The 23,449-nt window shown below is 30.2% G+C and overlaps 2 protein-coding genes across 3 annotated transcripts in view; one reads left to right on the forward strand and one right to left on the reverse strand.

Moving 5' to 3' along the window:
• Nucleotides 1-14,389: 14,389 nt before the first annotated feature.
• Nucleotides 14,390-18,819, reverse strand: LOC116769639 (PRADC1-like protein). Its single transcript, XM_032660781.2, has 5 exons — nucleotides 18,598-18,819; nucleotides 18,382-18,518; nucleotides 18,188-18,303; nucleotides 16,912-17,037; nucleotides 14,390-16,151 (listed from the first exon to the last, which is right to left on the reverse strand). Exons 1-5 carry the CDS (start codon nucleotides 18,689-18,691, stop codon nucleotides 15,980-15,982), a joined length of 645 nt encoding a protein of 214 aa, XP_032516672.1. The 5' UTR covers nucleotides 18,692-18,819; the 3' UTR covers nucleotides 14,390-15,979.
• A 1,454-nt stretch (nucleotides 18,820-20,273) lies between these two features.
• The window catches only part of LOC116769871 (endoribonuclease Dicer), a 29,627-nt gene continuing 26,451 nt past the window's right edge, over nucleotides 20,274-23,449 (forward strand). For both annotated transcript variants that reach the window (XM_032661079.2, XM_061522447.1), the window contains exon 1: nucleotides 20,274-20,433. The gene's annotated coding sequence lies outside the window, so the exon portion shown is untranslated. The remainder of the gene's footprint in view (nucleotides 20,434-23,449) is intronic.

Consider the following 23,449-nt stretch of genomic DNA (forward strand, 5'->3'; position numbering starts at 1 on the left):
TATCTGTATTCGTATGGCTAATGTTCTGTTGATACAACGCCATACTTAATTATTATTGGTGGTCATTAAGGGGATATTCAATTATTCTATAGCACGAGTAACACCAGCCACATAGAAAGCACTCATTTTGGGCAAGAACAACGACATAATGTAGTAATTGGCGCCATAAAAGTTAGTTTACTCAATCCAGCTGTTATTATAGCAAATGTGTGTACTCTCCACACGAACCCTTCTTAATTTACAAGTTCCTATAAGGGAAACAGATCTATAAAAGCTAGGGCAGAATTTGTTGACCGATCCCATTTAATTATTAAGAAAGCTTAAATTGGTCCCATAGAATATAGATGATAAATCTATTATATCAATTGTAGCTCTTGCTTTGGCTGTTTAAACGTGAAGTAGATTTAGTTTTCATTATCTGTTAATATCGAAATTTATATAGGTAATGAGATCTAAGATTTTCGCGAGTTTTATTAATTTAAATGAAACTAATATTTTTCGGATAATCTACGCGGATTTTTATTATTTTAAAAAATACATAATCCCGACGTTTCGGTTACTTTTCAGCAACCGTCATCTCGTCTGCCCGTGATCACGGTTGCTGAAAAGTAACCGAAATATTAGTTTCATTTAAATAGGTATTTATTTTTTTATCGCAACCGTTTCAATGGCTTTTATGCAGACTATTTATTGCGTATTAATTATTAACCTCCCTGGTCTTGTTATTCTTAAATAGAAACACATGTCACAGTCAAAGCGAATAAATTGCTAGGACTAACAAAAAAAACAAACACGTCACTAAACATTGCTTTTTTTGTCAAATTAAAGATGCCCTTAATCGTTATAGAAATAAAACAAATCATCACTGAATATACGAGCGTTGAACGGGACCATGCCTAGGAAAATTGTTGGAGTAAAGGCTTTTAGTTAACAATAGGAATTAAGGGACGTAGAATTGTCGCGATTTGTTCTTTCAGTTTGAATTTTTAAAGTGACATTTCACTAATTGCAGCCTTGTGTTTGTTGATTTAACATCAAATCTATGAGATCTTTAACAAAAGGAAAAAAATCGAAAATGAACACGTATCCTAAATCTAGACTTCTGCAAAGACACCCAAACTAGTGACTTATCAAATTAAAGTGAAGCGGAACATATTAAATAAAATAATTATTGATTTTTAAATAAAAACTTAAAAAAAATAAATAAATGCCATAACATCAACATTTCACCTCTTATAGGTGTACGTTCCTAAAATTTCATAAAATCTGACGTCGTTTTTATCTGACTCGAAGACATCACAAAACCTCTAGCCGTGATATACGTTTCATTTCATTTACTGATCCAGTGCAAGCACAAGGGTATAACTGTTTCAGACTATTGTATCATTCTGTGCCACTGGCAGCTGGGTCTGGAGGGCCACCGAGTTCAGCCATAGTAAATCTATGTTATAAAATCTGGTGTCTAGGGGTGACGGAGCCGCTCGTGCCGCACGCATACCACTATAAAAGCTTTTGGGTACGTCACATCACCACGCAACAAATATACTACACGGGCCGGAACATGAACAAACTGACAAATTTATAACCATTCCGTGACCGCCATTACTCAGTTATATAAAAATAATATTGTAATATTGTAATAATAATACACAGAAAGAGTTTGCCTTTTAGTTTTAACCTTTATCGGTAATTTTTTATGAATTTAAAATAAAATACACTTTTTGATTGTCTAGACGAGATATGATAATTGAGAAGAAACAAATTATATACGGACGATCTCACAACAAACTATCAAGCAAACACACCAGCGCAAAGGAACAAAAATTCTTCTAAGAAATAATAAAGTCCTCTCATAATTCAAGAAACAACGTGTTAATATTGATACTATCATTTATCTTTACTGCAACGCGAACAAGGGTTACAAAAGCTACTCGTCGTGGAAATACCGATACTAGAAAACGTATAATAAAGTGCAAGCAAAACTGATTTACAAATGTGCAAGTGAAAATCACAATTAAATTTAGTGAATGTTCAAATTCTACTAAAACTATTTAAATTTTAAAGCCACCTCATCTTGCTGGTTCGTTGGAGATATCAATGTCATAGTTGACGAAATATCACTTGAGAAACTTTAAATTACTTCATCCCAAGGTCATTCCAAAGAAAGTCTAGTGAGAAGAAAGTCATAAAAGTAAGTTTTACTAATTAAAGTCATTCATACAGTCAGACAAGACTGGAAGTGGTGATTAAGTAAAAAAAATTATAAAAAACATATTTTCTCTCATTGTAAGCATCTTGTGTTATAAAAATAAGAATTGAGAGGGTACTTAAACAAAACAATATTTTTTTATATATATGCTTATGCTAAATGCTAAATAACTGTTATCATATTTTTGCCCTCAAAATCTAATGAACGCAAACGAATCCCTGTATAAAAAGTAGTATAATATAAATGACTTCTATTACTAAACTGTAAACCGGAAATTGGTCTACGGCCCAACGAGCAGAGGAAATGAAATCGCGTTCACATTGCGCCATTGTGCGGACTGCGCCCGCGCAGGAGTTCGTATAATAAATATTTTCATTGTACTGTGCTCATATTCATACTGCTTTAAAGTAAGTTAGATAAATTGAGTCGCATTCCATTGTTTTTGTGTTATTCAACAAACACCGGGCAAAATAAATTAACTAGATCGAATAGCCAATTATTGTTTTTTAATTGGATAAAAAAGCTCAAGTATTTGATTATAAAACCTCATTAAAAATAATTCTAGTCATTACTATATTTATGTAACAACTGTGTTTTACCCGCGGGTTCGTTCCTATTTGTTTGAGTTCACTATTCAGCATTTTAGATCATGATCGGAGATGAGTGATCTCTTTGGACTATATCTCAGCTAGACTCATTGGACTCATATCAGCTAGTTTTCACTTATTTATCTTACTAACAATCATACGTATAGACTTCTTTTATAATATTAGTATAATTGTAATGAACAAACAGTTATAAATTAATAAACAAAATGGCGGCCACACGCTAGCCGCGTCTCGCACCGTTGACCGCGTCCGCTTACGACATACAGTTATTTGAAATGAAATAAAAATCTATAGTTTAAAATAGACTAAGTTTTGAGCATTGCTTAATAGTGTCAACATCATGTTATTAAAGTAGGAAGTTAAACTCGAAATACAATGACCCCAGGGAGATACAATCAAAAGGAAAGCTTATGTTCTGTACCATATTGTAACGCCTGTATGAGTTTGGTTGTGGTAAATTGTTTATTATATGTGGCAGTATTATTATTGTATTCTTTGTTGATAGACCCTTCAGTAACTATTCAAGAGTACACACTCATGATCACCGACAAGTAGAGAATCAGATAGATTTTGATAGAATTTCTTCCTTGGTCTTTTGACATCAGGTACTCGAAGAGATATGTATAAAATGTTAGTGCTGAAAGATGAACAGTTGATTGTAATAAGCTTGTACTAAATGAATGGAAGTCGCTCGCAAAATGAGTTTGGTAGTGTTAGTTTCTTGTATATAAAGAAATCATACATGATCAAGTATAAGTAGGCGTACTAACTCCAAGGATCTCGACATAACATAGCTACCAGTGCTGTCAGCTTCGACTGAAGTTGTATTTATTCCTTTTGACGCTAGAATTAATCTGCCTGTATACTCTATAGTTAAAATGGCTTCCAAAAAAAACGTCATACATTATATATTAATAATGTATCAGTCTTTGGAGGCTTTTTGTTGAACTCTGTTTCTTCTCCATGGAATATAAGGCTAACCTGTAAACCAAGGAACCGGCAGATGTTTTCCAACCAGAGCGTGCCTTTTCGTGCCCAGCTCGGGGTCAGTGAATTATAATAAACCTCAGCGTAATCATCATCGAGCCGCATTCATACTATAGCTGTCAGATTCAACTAGTTGTATTGTCCACAGAACCTGTTTTGAATTTCAGCAAAATTAGTTTGAACAAGTGTAGTAGGTTCATACGTAGTCGTATGAGAGATTTGGCAAGACACAAATGATAACACGCATAGGCTGAGAATTGAACGTGTTTAAGAACTTATCTTCTCTTAATCTAACTAACTTACTTAACGTTTAGAGTGACGTCATTTGTGCCCTTACGTAGAAACCAGCTTTGTGATTTAGATTTTTTTGAATAGATACTTGAACAAAACTATGTTTTTTGAGTTTCACGCGATATTTTACATTCAAGCCGAGTTTTGATTACTTTTTAGTAGAGATGAAAAATAATTTATTAAAACTAACTTCTAACGAGATCTCCAGATCTTCGATAAGGGTTGTGGGAAACTGGAAAATTTTTAATATTCGAATTTTAAGTAAAAGTAAACCTTAGAAAAAGAAAACTTTGTTTATAATTACTCCAGTTTTGAGTATAAACAAGGGCAGGTTATGATCGAGATAATAACAGAAAAATAAAGAGTTATTTTTAATATTTTCTTTATGGTGAAAGATATTTGTTTGATTTAAAAGAACCATGAATATGATGAGAAAAATGGTCGTTTTGGAACTTCTTTGTTTGTGATTTTTTTATATAAACGATCAAGACAGTCAGTGGTCAATCAAGAGGTACCACTGACCACTGATATTGACTTTTCGAAAAGCCCGTGAAATTCATAAGAATTCTGGAGCTGAGCTTTCAATAAGGAAACATCATAAGGAAGATATACGTAAAGAAAATGGCCGCGAAACCTACCGTAATGAAGTCCACAAACAGATGTCGAATGATAAGTATGACATCTTTCTTTAAGTCGAAAATTGCATGATCAAACAGAGTTAGGATGAGATGTATTACTCGAAGGGTTTTCAGGACATGCAATTAGACCATAACTAAGATTTTATTTTACATTCTACCAGAATAGTTTAAGCAAACATATAATGATTTAAATACAAGACAAATAAATATGTTCCCGACAATCTAAGGTATAATTAGTTTCAAAACGTAAAAAAAACTATTGAAGCTTGGAAGAAATATGTTCAGTAGAAATAAAATAAGAATAGGTTAATGAAGATATTTCGACAAATGTTAATACAGGCTTATTTTAAGCAAACAATTTATGCTCTCCTCATACTAGTCGATTGTTGAAGTTCTCTTCCCTTATCCAGCTCTCGTGTGATGACATCACAGGATCCAACAGCAAAAAAAATTTTATAGCCTCGTTAAAATTTTAAAACTACCTCTATAAAATTCCCCTCTATATTGGATCCACGTTTTTATATCTGCATGTTGTCTTAATTAAAAATAATCTAAGACAACGACTCTATAAGTACTAAATAATGTTTTTTTACGACATTTTTTTTCTGTTCTGTATTTATATTTCCTTGAACGGTTCTGTATCCCGCGCCAACGTTTCTTCGTCACACCACACGGATAACGGTTTATCACTCATAGATCTTCGCTGATTATATTAACTGTATAAGACCTGTTAACGCTCCGTGTGTGGTGTGACGTTGCAAACATGTACTAAGCACACTGGGCCTAGGAACTGAGAAGTTACAATGTTTTTCTTAAAGTTCTATGTCTCTAAATTATAATCTTTTTAGTTTTCCTTTAATACTATTGAATGGGCAACATATTATGCGAATACTTAACGACATTAAATAATTATTTTTTTTCAAAGAAATAAGTAATTACAACTCATATCAGAAAATTATACTCCAATGGGGTCGTAGGAAGATTCAGATCAGTACTAACCCTTGGTGTATATAAATTGAATAACAGTTTGACTATGTGTTCCCACGACCTCTTGAACCATTTTTAAACAATTTATTTACTTGTAGTTCAAATGAAAAGTAATGCATCTTCAGACCCACTCGATTGAGCTACAATAGTCCTGCCAACCCAAATAATTTAACATTTCGCCTGATCAAAACATGAATGACCATTGTAAACGCTAAACTTACGTCTATCGGAGTCGTTTACGCCAAACCAAAAATTTTTCTACTAAATATGATATCAACATTTAAAAACAGAAAAACACCGAGTCCTAACATGGCTTTAACTCATGAATTTAATATAGCGAAATTATACAGTAATAATGCAAAAATATTTCAACAACGCATAACAGTCAGTTGTTGAATGTTTTCTGTACTAGGAACGAATAAAAAATCATAGTCCATTAGGAATCTAAATTAAATTGCGAACAAACACGCGAACTAAAAGCAATATACTTATTACGTGTAATAGAACTTATACGATGAATATTTCAGACATTCGTACATCCAAAGCGCCTTAAATATAATCTGTGGTGTTATTAAAAATAAACTGTGGTATTATTATATATAATCTGTGAGTGTTATTGGTATATACAATATTATAGCATGATGTAATTTTTCATTTATTTTGTCATATCTGACGCTATCGATCACGATATATGAATTATATAGTCGTAAAATATATGAAACTAATTATTGAGGATCTACTTTTTGCTATTAGTATTTATAACTAAAAAGAATAATCGAGAAGTTAAAAGCGACTTTCAGCTTAAGGAGGGATATAAATGTATTTTAAAAGGACATTAAACAACACTGTATATTATTCGAAGCGTAAGCAGCCGAAGGCGTAACATAGTAACTTCATAACCAAGCCATATTTCATCCCTAAAACACACGGGCAAGGGTTCGTTCCCGGTCACGGAAAAAAGTAATTTCATGTTGACCTAACCCACCTTTGCTTGCCGATCGTGTCATCACTTTGTGAAGGAAATGCTTACGAATACACATTAACATGCATCTGTTTGTTAATACTTATATCCACTTTCATTATAATTAAATCGTATTTTAATTGAACTGAACAATTATTATTATTATAGTGTTAAGAATTGTGTCGGCATATAATTAAAATATTTAACGTATCAGTTATCTCTAGTAAATTTGCAACACGTAGTCGTAGATCAGGTAAAGGTAAAACTAAAGTAATATTATAAAATTTAGTTCCAATGTTGTGTACTCAACTTTATTTATTTCGATCCTAGAGATTATAATACCTCTTGCGTATTCTAATTTAGTTTATTTGTCGAGGGAAAACACCCTTAATACAGAATGTACCTTTGGGATTACGAACTCTCTTCATATAAAGAAATTTTTTGAATTAAATTTGTTCTGAAATTATATCGACATCATGCATTACTAATAATATATTACTTACCGAATCCTTCTTATTGTACTCGTTCAAGTATATTTAGCGAATATTGTAAAGTCTTCAATATCAATCATCAAAATAGTTTTAAAAACGTTATCTATTAAAAGTGTAATGTATAAGGATTTAAATCTACAGGCACAGTTATGATATGTATTTCGTTAATTATCTAAAGTCAATTCATCGGCACCGATTCATTGCACGGCCAGGTAACCGTACGGACTCCGGAGTATTTTATATCCAGATTCTCGTTCGTTCATATCTCTCTGGAATCTACAAACGTTTCAAACACTTCACAGGCCACGCTATGGCGACTCGAGTCGATCGTGCATAAAACTTGCATAATACTATAAAACAAACAAAAACGCTGTATATCGTTAAACACAAACTATGTAAGTAAATAATTTGGTATTTCGAAATATATATTAAACTAATAGTTACACTGGTAAAGGTTATACGGATATCAATCTATGTTTTAGAGTTGTCAAAGTTTGGGCATGCGCGGTTGTGTTGTTTTGACACTCGGAAAACGAAAGGTCGATAAAACAGTACGAGAAAGTTAATGTACAACAGCTCTAAATCATGTTGAGTGCGAGTGCTTAGACTACTGAGCTGGATCGTACTGTCTGGAATTTTAGAGTTAGAAATACACTTTTACGGCAACTGCGATTTTAGATATTTTTATATTTTTAACAAGTTTCTATTTAACTTGCCATGTATCATTGTTCGTTAGGGTTATTTCTTTCAACTCAATTTTGAAAGTATTCTTAAACCGATTGAGCTGAAATGTTATATAATACAGGTTCAGTTTTGATGACAACGAAAAGTTAACTTTATGACGCCATTCATAATATAACATAGCAGCTGACCCAAGATGGCGGAACAAATATTTTTAACACACTCATAAAATATTTATATCAAATTAAAATACTTCCTGAGGATAATCCACACAATGTCAATGTATATCATTTTGCTTTTGGACAGAGAACAAAAAAGCAGAGTAGCATCATACACCATACCGTTGTATAACTACTTAACTCAAAGCTATTAACTACTGACCAAGTATAGTTTCGAGTACCTACAATATAAATCATATGAAGGTCTTATTGAAAAACTAAACTGTTTAACATTTACCAGTAGACAACCTTCCGATAGTCGTGGTGGCCTGGAGGCTAAAGGCCCGCCTCTCATACGCAAGGGTGCGGGTTCGAAACCTGGTAAGTACCGATGTGATCTTTTCCGAGTCATATGTACTTTCTAAGAGTATTTAGACACCACTGACGGATGGTGAAGGAAAACATCGTGAGGAAACCTGGTCTTATAATTTCAAATTATATGATTGAAATCGCCAACCCGTCTTGAGCAAGCGTGCTGATTAACCTTCTCCATGTTAGAAGAGGCCTTTGCTCAGCAGTGGGCTCCGATAGGCTGATGATGATGATGATGATGAACCTTCCGATAGGCTGTCGAAAATAAAGTCTATAACCAACATGTCGTCAAATATGAAAAATTAAAAATATGTCCGGATAGAAGTAAAGTGAAAAATTAAAATAAAAGAACCTTAAAATAAACAAGCTGTCATTGTATAGCGTTTTGACAAAAAATATATTGATCTCTAAACTTTTACTATCCCCTTTTATAAGGTCTCTACATAATATCTGATATAAAATTTTGTCGTTGTAATGTGATTGATTTTAAATATTAAAATGTTGGAGCTAAGTAAACACGAAAACTTAAATTTCGAGATAAGCTTTTACGTCATATAAATTATGTAACGACGTTATGAGAAGACAGTAAAAGTTTTGAAGTTAAATAAAAATATTTTTCTTTATAACACATTGATATAAAGACTTTTTTGTTTATTTTTAGTTTTTTAATGTATTTTTATTTAGAGATGTTGATGATGAGATGTGATGTCTACTCGGAAAATAGTCATGAAATGAAATGTTGGTATGATAAAGTCATTTGAGTGTCTAAATCTACTAAATAAGTATATAACAAAATGTACAGTGAACTCGTATTGCTATTATATTGATCTAAATCTTTCAACAAACGGAATCGAAAATTCTTTTGAACGTAATCAGTAAACCAAAAATTACGACCTACATCGTTTTATATTACACATAAACACTAGTTATGTATTGTTTAAACGGTAGTTAGTGTATTAAAATGGTTTATTGTTCTTTGTGATTCTCCAGTGGCTTGGAACGGGGTGCGTTACGACACTGTTCCTGTAACTGGATCTTAATCAGAACTACAACTAGATAATACAAGAATACCTAACGTATTTAATCTTTAACCTTGAAAAGAACAACGAGTAGGCAATAGAAATATACCTCCACATTCCCAATTAATCGTCTTGAGTCTAAAGTCTACTTGTAGTGTATCGATTAGACGGACTTTTATCTTCGGTTACATGAAACAACTAATTATTAATGAAAAAATACAGAAAATCAGGCTTTATTGTATGTTATACCTACGTTATGAACAACTAACAAGCCTTCTCTATAGAATATTAAATTATATTACCGTCTATTTCAATAACAGATGCATTTATTATGTATTATTACTATTTACCTATTTACTGTATATTAAATAATTTAATAAAATATTATCTGGATGCGATCGTATACCGCGTCTTCATTACCGACCTTGAGCAATGAACGCTAAGTGAGACAATTAGAAATCACTCTCAAACACGCTGCCGAAACAATTAGCTGACTGAGGAGGCCGTCAGGATCCGAACTCCACTTAGAAAGATTATCACATTGAAGGCGAGTATGAAATAGTGTTGGGAAACAGTCAAAAAGGAATTAAGGTTCGCGTAATCACGCGTTTCATTGAAACTAGTTGATTTCACTTTAGAAACTTTAAAACTACCGTAAAAATACTTAACGGTATATTTCAAATATCATTTCTTCGTTTCTCAAAGAGAGCTGTAAAAAAATTAAGCAATCTGTAAAATTTTAAACCTAAAATTACCCATCATGGTTTATGAAGCAGTACTTTTCTGTTTTTAAAGAACTTCGGATAACTTTAGAAAAATATATACATGTGATTATATTAAATGAACCTAATGTATATCAAATAGATGATTAATATAATTTCTATATTAACCAATGTAAAACAAAATGAAACTCGATGCTCGCCAGGTACATACATAACCCGCAACCCAATCTGCGCATCAAAGATGGCGTGCATAGAGCACTGCGCGCGCGCCGTGTCCGCGCCGCTTGGCCGGCCATGCGGTTAACGTTTTTATACATAAACATTGTTCGCAGTAGAAATCGAGGGCCGTATCAGTCCATTGTTGAACGCTTTTGAACTGAGGATATCAGAGCGTGCAGCGAAATAATGGATGGACGTATTTTACACTACATATTATTCCGACATTGTTTTCATGACTTCGTGTCTGTAGTCTCATAGCCAATGGGTGCGAGAATTATTTCAGATTTCGGTTACATGAAACAGAAATATGTAGTTATAAGTACCAAAATGTATAGACACTTTTAAAATAATAGACTATTGTTATTAATCAGTTATTTATAAACTTATTGATTACATGATAGTAACATTTGAAAAATAATAATTTAAAATTTTAAAGAACCGTATAGAGGACACTTAACGCCATCTAGCGGCTAGAATTCCTTAACTTTGAATAATTATGAACAATTTTATTTTAAAATGTTTATAGTTTTTTGTACGTCCTATATCCTTATATTGTCCTACAACACTACGTCATTATTACGGACATCTTTTATAATAACATATTCATCTGTCTATATAACGACTAGCTGGGTGTACGACTATATCGAGGGCTTCAAAAAAAAACAAAAGACATTTAAGACTCATAATAACTAAAGCGTACTCTTTAACAAACTTCAATAATAATCGCTACACGTACAATAAGCAACTAAATAACGTAATTCAATCGTCGTTTTCGCTTCATTAAGATTCTTAAATATTCCTTGTTCGTGGTTATTCATTCCAATCTATTAAGACTATCTATGCGCATAGACAAACAGCCCGCATTATCCAATATAGTTAAAAATAAACGCAGAAAACAGTACTGCGAGCTTAAAGCTAAAAATTAATTTACAATACGTCCCCAATTATAACATATTTAAGTCAGCGGGCAGGTCAGGACGGAGTTATAAAGAAATTATTTTAGCTAAAGTATCCTCAGTTAATATTATATTTTGTAATATGGAATAAAACGTTCGACATGTGTAGTAATTCCCATGACGGCTATACCGTCAACTTTAATATTTTATTACTTTAACCTACTTTTTAAATAGACCTCCTATTTAGCCTCCTACCGCCGTAAATGTATAAAATATAATTGTTAATTATAATTCTTACCTAGAACTTTTTTTATATTATGAATGTAAAATTTCTGAACGCCTTTGGTATTAACTTTTTTCTTTAATTAATTTCTTTTTAATCGTCGGTCTGATTCACAGATAAAAAAAACAATTACTGTCAGGATGACAGGCAGATGTTATCTGTATCCAAACAAGTGAATATAAAATGATTTATTACATATTTCGACCTTAAGTTACTTATTTATCAAAAATATTTTCTCTGTATTACATTTAAAATGTTCAAGTGTCACCATCGGGTAAAATAAATCTCGTTTATGTGCCCTATGAAGCATCACCTCTTAAAATATGTAAAACCTTTTGATGTGTTCTACTTATAAATTATAAATGCGAAAGTTTATCTGTTTATTACCACTTGGCGCTCGAAGACTTAAAGTAAGGACCTTTAAATACTTTACGACTTTTGACATAAGCATAACATACATATTACATTGAAGGAGCTCAAAGTATATATTTCATATAAAATGACTGAAGCGTAATTATTATATATATTTGCATGGGTTTTTTATAACGTTAAACTTTTATCTAACTTTGACAACGTCCGATGAAAATATATTTGATGTTTAATCGAACTATTTTTTAAATTATAAAAAAAAGATTTCTGAAGAAATTAAAAACTGAAATCATTTTTTAAGTTTATAAAATTGTGAATAAAAGAATTGCCGCTGCGTCAGATGGTCGCCAGATTGGATGTGTATTAAATATTAAAATACTTTTTTAGACATGTGTGTGGAGTTCAAACAGAGATAAACAAAATATAACATAAGAGTTGATAATGGAAAAGGTTTTTCATACTTATTCATAGCTTTACTTGTTTGAAATATCGAAAACTCTTTTTAAATAAAACGAATATTTTCGGATTACTACGCGTTTTGTTATTATTTTAAACTACATACTCCCACCGCGAAGTTCACGGTTCCTGCAAAGTAACCGAGTGTCGGGAGTATGTTGTTTAAGATAATAACAAAACGCGTAGTAATCCGAAAATATTTGTTTTATTTAAACGAACATTCGCGAAAGTCTTAGATCTCAGTGAAACACTTTTTCTTTGATATATATATAACTCTATTGTACAGATGGTTTAGATCCAAAAATCATTGCGGCAGATGGCGCTGCAATCGGTATGTAGGTTATTTAAAATAAAAAGGCTGCCACTTAGATTATCATAGGTAAGTTTCACCACAATTTATACATGGTTCGGAGCTCATCTTCGATGTTCACTCAGACGGAGTGGAAGAAAAAATCTAGTATAACATATATTGTGGCTTCCTGATAAAGTTAATTTGATGGACTTCCTTTTAATGAATGCTTGAAGCACTCGTGAGTTGACAGACTATCCATGACTCAGGAAAAACTTTAATTTGTAAATTTTATATAACTCGCAATGTAGCTAAACAAATATCAGGGTTTCTTGTGGCGGATTCTTACATATCAGTTTTAAATCAGACATCTTCAAGTGCTAAAGCTGTAAATCTATAAAGACATTTAGTTTGGCAGAAATTTGAATTATAGGGTGTGACTTCACCATAGATCCATAGTGGAACACTCTGGCTAGGTTTTTTTAAATTCACACTCAGGCTTTTGTAATAAAAAAAATCATATTCTTCTTTTTTTACATAATTCTGAATTTAAGATGTTTTTTTTATAACATGAACCACGACCACGTACAATTTGAACTTAGAATTTAAGCGTTGTGTTTAGCAGAAAAACAATATCGATATAAGTATACAAACGAAAACCTTGAAATAGTATTCAGTTGGTCGATGAAAACTCGAGATAAGGGCACAGAGCAAACGATAACGAACGCTTATTATATATATTAAAAGTATTGTACCGTTAAAAATCGCGGGTAACTTGTAATAACACTAATAAAACATACAAATACCTAATAAAAAATCAGAACAATTACTCCAAATTTTCCCCCATAATTTTTTATTGATTTAAGCATAAGAACTTACAGTCGACAAAACTAACTTTTAGTATTGTAAAAATTCCTTTGTTTAATTTATATCAATTTCATTTCTCGTAAATACAGATTAAATATAACTTTCTTGGACGATCGATGCTGTCAGGGTAAAAGCATTACGAAGGGTCGAATATCAGCAATGACACATAGTTTTTAGAATTCATAAAAAACGTTATTGAATACATATATTTGTAAATGTTGCATGACTTCGAACAAAACACGCAAATGCAACATTTCATTTTACTGAAATCACGAATATATTTAGAACAGTCGTAAGCTTAAACGTGTAGGTATGTTACACAAATATTTTATTTATTTTCAAACATTTTTTAAAATTATAAGTGGTTTAGCCATATACAAATTACAATAATTAAATATTTTTATAATTAATAAGTCAACTGAAATAGCTTTTAAAAATATTAGGTTATGCGTCATTTATTAAAAATGAATACTGCCACTCGGTAGGTATTAATACTTTTGTATTATACAAAATGTCAAAGTGACCCCATTCAAAGCCGATACTACAATCGTGGTAGATAATTACTAATTAGTAATTAGTGCCTGAATGATATTCGGAAAATATTGATGTAAGTTTAAAAATTTTAAATGACTTTTAAAAACTTTACGAGTACGAGTACCTTGCTAACTGCCATATTTCGTGCGGTAACTTCAAAATGGCGGACGTAATATTGGTAATAAAAATTTGTATCGTAATCTTTTTTATATTCAATATTAATATAAATCAGTAATATTTATTACTCGCTTTCACTATTTATACGGTCTATATAATTTGTTCATCAAAAGTTGAACAAACCTAACCGAATATTGAGAGATGTAGGAAGGAGCTAGTTATTAAGTAAAACAAATTGAGATCAAAATGTCATTTATTTATTGTATTTGTTATATAAGTATATAATGAATATGTTATATAAATATGGAACATTCTAGATACTGAACTCAAAACTATTATTTTAAACGAGTGATATTTTTACAACCAGATTAGACTACCTACACTAAAACTTGTAGTAAAAACTACCATTTTGATATAATCACATACAAAAAAGATTACAGGTTTTACATGGAAGCTGCAACTAATTATTATAATATCTATAAACATATACGTCTCATTGTCATCTTATTGTTTTTTTTGGGAACTTAAAATTGTGACTAGACATGATCTAATTGGTATATTATTAGACTTTAATATAGGAGTTATATTGTACACTGATGTGCGAAGAAATTAAATTTTTGCACTAATTACACTGAAATAATACACAAAACTAATTTATTTATATATAAATAGCACACAAACTAACTAAAACATTATATTCACATTACAGTTGACTTGGACGATCGTATTTAATGTTTAATAATCTATATTGTATAAAGTTGTAAAATCATTTTTTTATTAACAATTAGAACGATGTAAATGTCTTAAATTTATTATTTATATTATGTTTGTAATAAATTTTTAATTAATTTCCTTAATATCTTGTTACGTTGACTAGTAATGAAGGTGAGGTAAACAATTCTTTGAACTCTAAATAAAGTCATCACAAAATAAGTTGTAAAATATTGTTTATAAAATTAACTTGTAGTCTGTATTAACATTTTTTTTTTGTATTGTATACTCATATTTAAATATACTTATTCAAGTGTTTTCATCTACAAAAAACAATCTACTATGGTATTGTTTTATCTGTATGTAGTTTTTTTTGTAAATTTTCATTTCATTGTTACAACAAGCCAAAGCAATTATGAGAAAAATAATTAAAACCATTCAACTTCTAGTAACATTGTTAGCTGTGTTAAACAGATTAGGTTTAAAATAATTTTAAATGCCTTTACTGTCATAAAAAAATATATTATTAACAGATGTGATGAAGGTGTTAAGTTATTATAAATTGTCTTTCCAAGAATTTCATTTTAATATCTCCCCATAATAATAAATTATTTAAATAATACCCAAATGCAACTCATATTAGATGTCTTAACAATTTTTTTTAAATAGTAGTGAATAGTATTTATAATGAGTTCGATAATTTGTACCAGATAATAACTATATAAAAAATATTATAAATGTAGTCACCTGTATAACTAAAAAAAAATAGTTATATCATAACATGTACTACAAGCAAAATAATATAGAATCAATGCTTGTGAATTGAAAAAAAAGAACAGAAGAAATACAGGTTGGAATTTAAATATTCTGAAAACAAAATGGTTTCAAATCCTTTTAATATACAGAGTACAGAGCTGATTCAACTTAAAACACCACCTTTGTTATAAATTACAAACAAAACAATCAGAGGTCAAGCATATAACAAATAACACAAAACACAAACATATATACATTAAATAACAATTTATATCCCACCAAAGTAACTAAAGAGCTTGTGTCAGACTCCACATAATAGCTCACTTTGCTGCCATTTGTTTGTACTGATATTTCTGATCTACCAGGGTATCCAGGGAGGTTGGTTCATTCTACTGATTGGTATGTGTGTCATGTTGATGGGAAGGTTGACGATGGCATGAGGTTTGTGCAGCTTCCTCAAAGTCCTCAGCACGGCTGCCCCGCTTCTACCGAGGAGGAACCCAGCTGGGATGTGAACGTCCAAATCCATTCTGGAATTTTATTATACATACCATGAATCATAGGTTTGGAATTTTTGGCCCGACATTTTTAGTTATAAAACAAAAAAGTAGAAATTAGTACTTTCAATATATTACATTATAAATACAGTTACTTCGCTTCTTTTTTTTTTGGCGCAATTACGATAATAATACGCCACTTTAAAAGCAAGGTTTCAATACTATGGGCGCTTAAAAACAAAAAATACGTAGATTTGTCTATGACAGCTTTCTTTAGAGCCACGACTGTTTAGCGACTATTAAAATTGAAAATACGGAGTTTTTTTTGGCCAGAAATAGGATGAAATCCAATTGCAAACATTAGCTGAATTAAATAACTACTTTTTCAAAATTTGTCCATTAAAAGTATACTTTGAATAAATATCTAAGGCTGATGACTTTTTGCTTTAATTTCTTTAAACAAATGTTTAACCAAAACGTGTTTCAGATACTTTATTCGTGTTGATCCGAATTATAGTAATAAATATTTTTAACACATGAAAATAATTGTCACAATACGATAAATTTAGAAAAGCATGTATAGGAGAATATTAATGACATATTAAATTGATATTTAAAGAAAAAAGTTGATAACCATACGAATGAAGCCATAACAGAAATAAAAAAAAAAGTTAGAGCTGTCAAACAAAATCACAGGTTATACACATGATTATGAAACTGTCCTATTTTTAATGACAGCTAGAATAAAAAAGAAATTGTCGTAATTAATTAAAATTTATAATTGAATTCATACTTATCATCAACCATCTCTATGAGGTGATCCAAGGCTTCATCCCACCTGTCAATGGATTCAGTTATGATCATCGCTCTAGCCCCCGACTCTTGAGCTTTAAATGTTTTGAACACAAACGAACATTCCCTGGAAATAGTAAAATATTATGATGAGGCAAACATTACTAACATACTTCCAGTAATTGGAAGTGAAGATTTTAAACGAAATTAGTATAGGCTTTATTTATATAGCGTAGTAGATATGCAAGTAGTGTGAACTAAAAAAAATGCCTCTTAATATCAGCCATCTTTATTTTTATTGAAAAACTGAAAACAACTTAATTGTTATGTATATTATTAGTGTCACATGTGATGTAATATATTTACCTTTGCCATTTCACAATCAGATTCAAATAAAACATACAAATAATATGTATTCCTGACCATCATTAAATTTATTTTGATATCATATTGTTTTTCAAAATTTTTATGTCAAAAATTCTTGTTTTTTTTTTTGTCTTGGTGTAAGTAGTGTCTCTTCAAAACTAAGATGATTTTATTGACAGCAGATAAAAAAAAACTCGACATTTAGATTTCTACTAACCAAGAAATATATGAACATGCATACACATAATCAAAAAACAATACCCTCCTTCAGCACTGGGTTAATAAGGCATTTGAAAGCAATTCACTCATCAACTCGCATTTAAATCTTAATACAGTCTTTGATATAATTCAGATGTATATAAATACATTATTAATGTTGTATTTGACTAAGAGACTGGTGCCGGGAGTCTTGCTTAACTTTTTTTTAATTATGGTTGTAACATTAAGGTTATTAGGAACCCAAGGTAAGTCAATGTATTAAGTATTCTATACATCTATCTGTCGTAATCCCATATTGGCATCACGCCTGTATAAATGACCTACTAATTCCATTATGATTGAAAGATTTGTGTGAGTATTCATTTAAATAAAACTATTATATTCGGATGTTTTAAGTGTATTATTTCAAACTATATATGTACTCCGACGTTATCAGGATCATCTGACCTATAATAAAGACCTGACAAGTATATAACCTATAGAATAAAACATTTTTTCTTCAGCTTTTATTGTTACATTATATTCAACATTTTGAATTGGCAGTACCTGAGATCTGACAGAACATTAAAGATCAAACCATGTAGTTAATTCAAAATTTTTTTTTATTTCAATATGTATGTACTACTATGTGTTAGATGTGAAACAACCTCTTCTTGAAGTTACAAATAAAAAAATATAGTTGAAAAACTTACCCTCTCTCTGACAGTGCTATGTTTCCAATGATGTCATCTTGGTTGATTAAATCTGAACAACTGTGAAGAGGAATAGTGGGGACGAGGCGGGCCTTCTCAAAACTGACACTGCTATTCTATAATGGTATATATTACATTAAAAATGATAACACCAGAGATTAACACATTAAACAGTATCATAATATTGCACTAACAAAGGGGGCACCGAAGTCCTTAGCCGGTCTGATGCGATACGTATAGCTTAATTCTGGCGGATCCAGAATCTCAAAGAACACATCACCGGCTATTATATCTGCGTTTGAGGAACCGTCGTAGAAGTGCAAATCATTCGCTGCAATAATATAGCGTGTGTTTATTAAAGTAAAATCAATAGAAGACATAAAAACATTACAACACATAGTCTATACTACCTCCTGGTGTCACTTCTACTGTAAATAATGTAAGCAGAAGAAACAAATAAAAATGCTGACTTTTGACACAGTTAGCTGTGTTTGAAGAAAACATGTTATACACAAGTATCTTACTGGTGTATGTCACCAATTAAATTAATTAAAATAATGTATATTCGGTTATTTTACGAAACCCTTTGCGAATGGACTTCGTTAAATGTAAATGTCAAATGTCAATTAACATTTCGATGGTTTAGACTTTAGCTATATGTCGTAGCTATATGAAATTAGAAATCTATTTTCTGATAAACAGGAAAGATTTTTTTTTCTTAACAGTGATAACAATTACTTAAACATAATAAATAATAATGCCATTAATTAAAAAAAGCATGTTATCTTTAATATATAGGAACAACAAACAAATATAAGTAAAATACATTGAACACGAACTGTAAAATCTAATTCAAACATACATATATGTATTCAATATTACAACATAATACATTATAATGTAAAAAGAAATGGAATCATATAAAGGGTGAAACATTTGAACGAGTCAATAAAAACATATTATTAATTTTATCAGTCTCTATATGGTTGCTCGTCCTTAGTAATAAATAATATTAAATGTGAACTAATCACAATAATATATTAAACTGTATGATGAAATAACATTTGATAAAATCTTATAATTAGAGGGTCATATTGTTTAGTTTTTGAGTTAATAATGAACTAATTTTGAGCACAAATTTCTAAAACAGCTTGAAACATTTTATTGGCTATTTCTATTTGTATCGTTTAGTTGTAGCCTGTTTATCTTAAAGAAGGAATGATGATTATTGTTATTTGTTACTACATACTTGAATGTATTGCATTACGCGAAAATATCAAAGATTAAAAATAATTAACTTATGTATGATAATATTATCATAAAATAAATTTAAATTAACTTATTACCACTTTTACTTTAATACTTTTTAAATTTATTTAATTAATATGAGAAAAAATATGCCAGAATAGTAGATGTGAAATCGCGTATTTGGAAATAGAAAAAAGTAACTACTTACTATCAAAGTTTATTTCTGTATGGATAAAAGCTAGTACTCCTGTATAGATAATCGAAATATTTCTAAATATTTTACATTTTTTAATATAAAGTTCAAAACAAATTTGAAATAACTGTAAAGTTTGAATAAGAATACTTAATTTACATAGATATTATGTTTGATTATAATTATAACCATGAAGCCGTAGAGGAATAACGTGGATACATTTGATTGGACCACGTCCTCGTCTATCACTAGCAACACAAATGAAGGGATTCCCCAACATTTCATTTTATAAGTGTTCTATACACGACAGTTCTTTATAAATTAATAATATAGAAGTTTTTTACTCAAAAGCATAATTTTGATTTTTTATATGTTTTATTGTGCTTGGCTTCAATATATTATATAATCCAATATTACAATAATAACGCTTTACGGTTTTCGTAATGTATTGTTAAGATTTTAAAAGATTCAGATACGATAACATAATATTTTTCTTATATATACCAAACATTAATTAATTGGATAAGTCTTTTATTTTTGTAACTTATATTTTAGATTTGAGTGAAATTTTTCAGGAAACTATAAATGATCGTGTGTAAAAGTTTTAACAGTATTTGACAGTTCGCCGGTCGTCAACTTGCATAAAGCATAAAAGCAATTGTGTATGAGAAATAAGTGCAGTTACAATGCTCTTATTGTAATATATTGTTTGCAATTATAGAATTTTCACATATTAAAAAAGTTTTATGAGCTTTGACTTTCTTGGGTAAAAGAAAAAGGTTTTACTTCGAGCTGATTATATTCAGTAAGTATTATAAAATACTTTCCTTATACCTAATATTTTTGTTTTGTTGTGGTCAATAAAACAATTAAGTATATAAAAGTACAACAATAAATACGGTGCTTACAAGATTTGTGTATTAAAAGTGATCCAAAATACATTTCTTTAAGGCTAAGTTAAAAAGAAAAATTATTGTGAAATGAAATAATAGAAAAAGTAAAAAAGTAATTATTTCTTTAAGTAAGGGAGAGTGTTTGAAATGAGTGTTATTTTTTTGTCAAAACAATAAAACGCTTTAAAGAAAATTAATTTAAATTTTAAAAGAAAAATAATATATATCAATTAATAGAACAAGTAACGACAGCCATTTGATAATTATTTATACTGTGAAAAATGAATAGACATAGATTTTTTACAAGATCATGGTTGAAAAGACTAACAATGATTGCTAAATAATTATTACATACTATAATTTAATTTACATATATAGAGCGAAAGGATTTTAAAGGATATTTATAGCATTGAAATAAAGCCATTAGTAAGTTTCGTAATCTTCTATAAATATAAACTATTTCTCTTATTAAGACTTGAAATTTTTGAAATCAGAATATTAATCACACTTTTTCTACTTTTTACAATCGCACAAAAGCTGTCAGGAATGTAGTTGAAGGAGTAAGTATTCTCGTTTTTTTTTTTAATGGACACAATAATTACACCTTTAGAGTTAAACAATTGCACTGGTTGTAACTTGCAAATTATAATTATGATTAAAAAAGATTTACTTAAATTATTTAAGAATTCAGAGTGTCTAAGATAACTGTTTAGAAAATATTTTATAAGATTATAAACATTCAAAGTGTATGTATATCTGTAGAATATAAAGTTGGTCTGTGTATAAGAAACAAACACGTAACTCCTTAACTTAAGTACGTACGTGGAAATTATGTTTGTGAATAGAGACTGTTTGGTTTATTTTTTTTAAATATCAAATTTATGAAGCCATTGTTGTATTGAATCAGCATTTTATACACACATTAAGGGAAAGGCTTTTATTGATAATCTTTCTCTATGTTACTTTCCTTCACTGCAGTTATTTTTTGTTTATATTTGTTTAAATAATATAACAATGACTGAAAATATTTTCTGTGTCCATTTTGCCGAATTCTGTTTCTCTTTAACTTAATTGATTTTGTAATGGCGTTTATCTTACAAATGTAATTATGGTGTACTAAATGAATATTGTGGAATTTATTGATTGTTTTTTGCCTTGGGAGGGATTTGAGCAATTATACATATACACGTACATATTCAAATACTTATAAATATGTATACATTTTGTCATATAATATTATATTGAAAGATGTTTGAGGACACTGCTCCGAAACGTATAACACTGTAATGTGGTGCCCTGAGAGAGGAATGAAGCCGAGACTGCTGAGTAGTACTGCCTTTATATCAAATAGATCGTACATTAAATAGGTACAAAAGTAGGTTACATATTATATAATGATTAATAAGTATGTTTCGTTAATATAATCTATTCGCTACATCTCAACACAAACCTATTTTTCCTATGTATAAAACCATATATATATTCTGTATTGATGTATGTCTTATGTTGATAACGTCTTCATTGAGACAAGTTCTACACAAGTTATATTATGCCAGTATTTTATTTTATAAACATCCTTATTTTCCTCTTGTATAGATAATAAATTATATATTATATTGTATTTCCTACTTTTATTAAGTGAATAAAATATTTTTCTGTATGCGGAATGCCTTTTACATACATTGTAGGTCCATAATCACTTTTTAAAGCCATTGTGTTTATACTCACTCTAGTGGATCATGACTCGCCGTGTTTATGTTTTAGATAAGCTCTGACTAATGTTTTGTGACATTCGCTAACTGTTGGATAGAAGATCTCTACGGAGTTTTTATTTCGACCATTCGAATGTGTTTCGCGTGATAATACGCTGTTTAAAATATCACTTAATGAAATAAAGTACAGAATATAATAGAATAGCAATCATTTTTTTTCTATTTACAATCTTTATACTATTTAAATGAAACTAAATAAATTTAAAAACTACATAATCCCGACGTTTCGGTTACTTTTCAGCAACCGTGATCACGGGCACGATCTCGTCTCGTCGTCTTTTTAAAATAATAAAAATCCGCGTAGTTTATCCCAAAAATATTAGTTTCATTTAAATTTATAAAATTCGCGAAAATCTTAGATCTCTTTATAAACTTTATTCTAGCTATTTTTTTCGAGAGACAGGAACACAATGAATGAATACTCGCGAAAATCTTAGATCTCATTAGACAGGAATACAGTTAAACTTGAGTTAAAACTAATTTCTTCGCAAATTAAACTTAGTTCTTCGGATACTACGTATTGTTTTATTATGTTATATATACATGGTCCCGACGTTTCGGTTTCGGTTCCTCTACAGCAAACTTTTCACAAGTTCCATATAAATAATAACACGAGAAAATCTTAGATATCATTATGTGAACAAGTACGGACTGAAGATCGCTTACAAATGGAATATCTTAAGACAATTTGCTGTGAATAAAAAGTCTTATTTATCATCAATTTATGAAAGTATCGACCAGTCCCCGTCATTTGGCTATGAGTGAGAAATGTGAAACCCGGTTAAATAACAGTAATCCTTCAGACCTAAACGCTTATACGTGATGTTGATAACTCGAGGTACCTATCTCTATAAGCGATAGTCGAACGAGTCACACTTTCGCTATTGATGTCTCATTCTTATATTTCCAGGGAGTCCTATTTAATTCAAAACAAAGATGCTTCTGTTACTAATTTGTATAGTTTTAGGAAATTGCATTATTTACTAATCACCAAAGGTGCGCTCGTTATTGTTAACTCTATTTTTAGGAACGTCTATTGTTTGCTAATCTCTTAATGAGAGTCTTTTATGATCCTAATTAGAAGAACTCGTTTTATCCAAAAACCTTTGGGCACCGACTTCTCTGTGGAGCTTATTTCAGTCAGTTCACAACCAGC

The sequence above is a fragment of the Danaus plexippus genome, chromosome 14 (assembly GCF_018135715.1).
Source record: "Danaus plexippus chromosome 14, MEX_DaPlex, whole genome shotgun sequence".
In the NCBI taxonomy this organism is placed as follows: Eukaryota; Metazoa; Arthropoda; class Insecta; order Lepidoptera; family Nymphalidae; genus Danaus; species Danaus plexippus.

Bases quoted from the DNA above. Each gene is read 5' to 3' on its own strand.
- LOC116769639 (XM_032660781.2), bottom strand. From the start codon at position 18,691: ATGTTTTCTTCAAACACAGCTAACTGTGTCAAAAGTCAGCATTTTTAT. The intron at 18,519-18,597 runs GTAGTATAGACT...ATATTATTGCAG, and splicing joins AGTAGAAGTGACACCAGGAG to CGAATGATTTGCACTTCTAC. The intron at 17,038-18,187 runs GTAAGTTTTTCA...TACTATTTCCAG, and splicing joins ATAGCACTGTCAGAGAGAGG to GGAATGTTCGTTTGTGTTCA.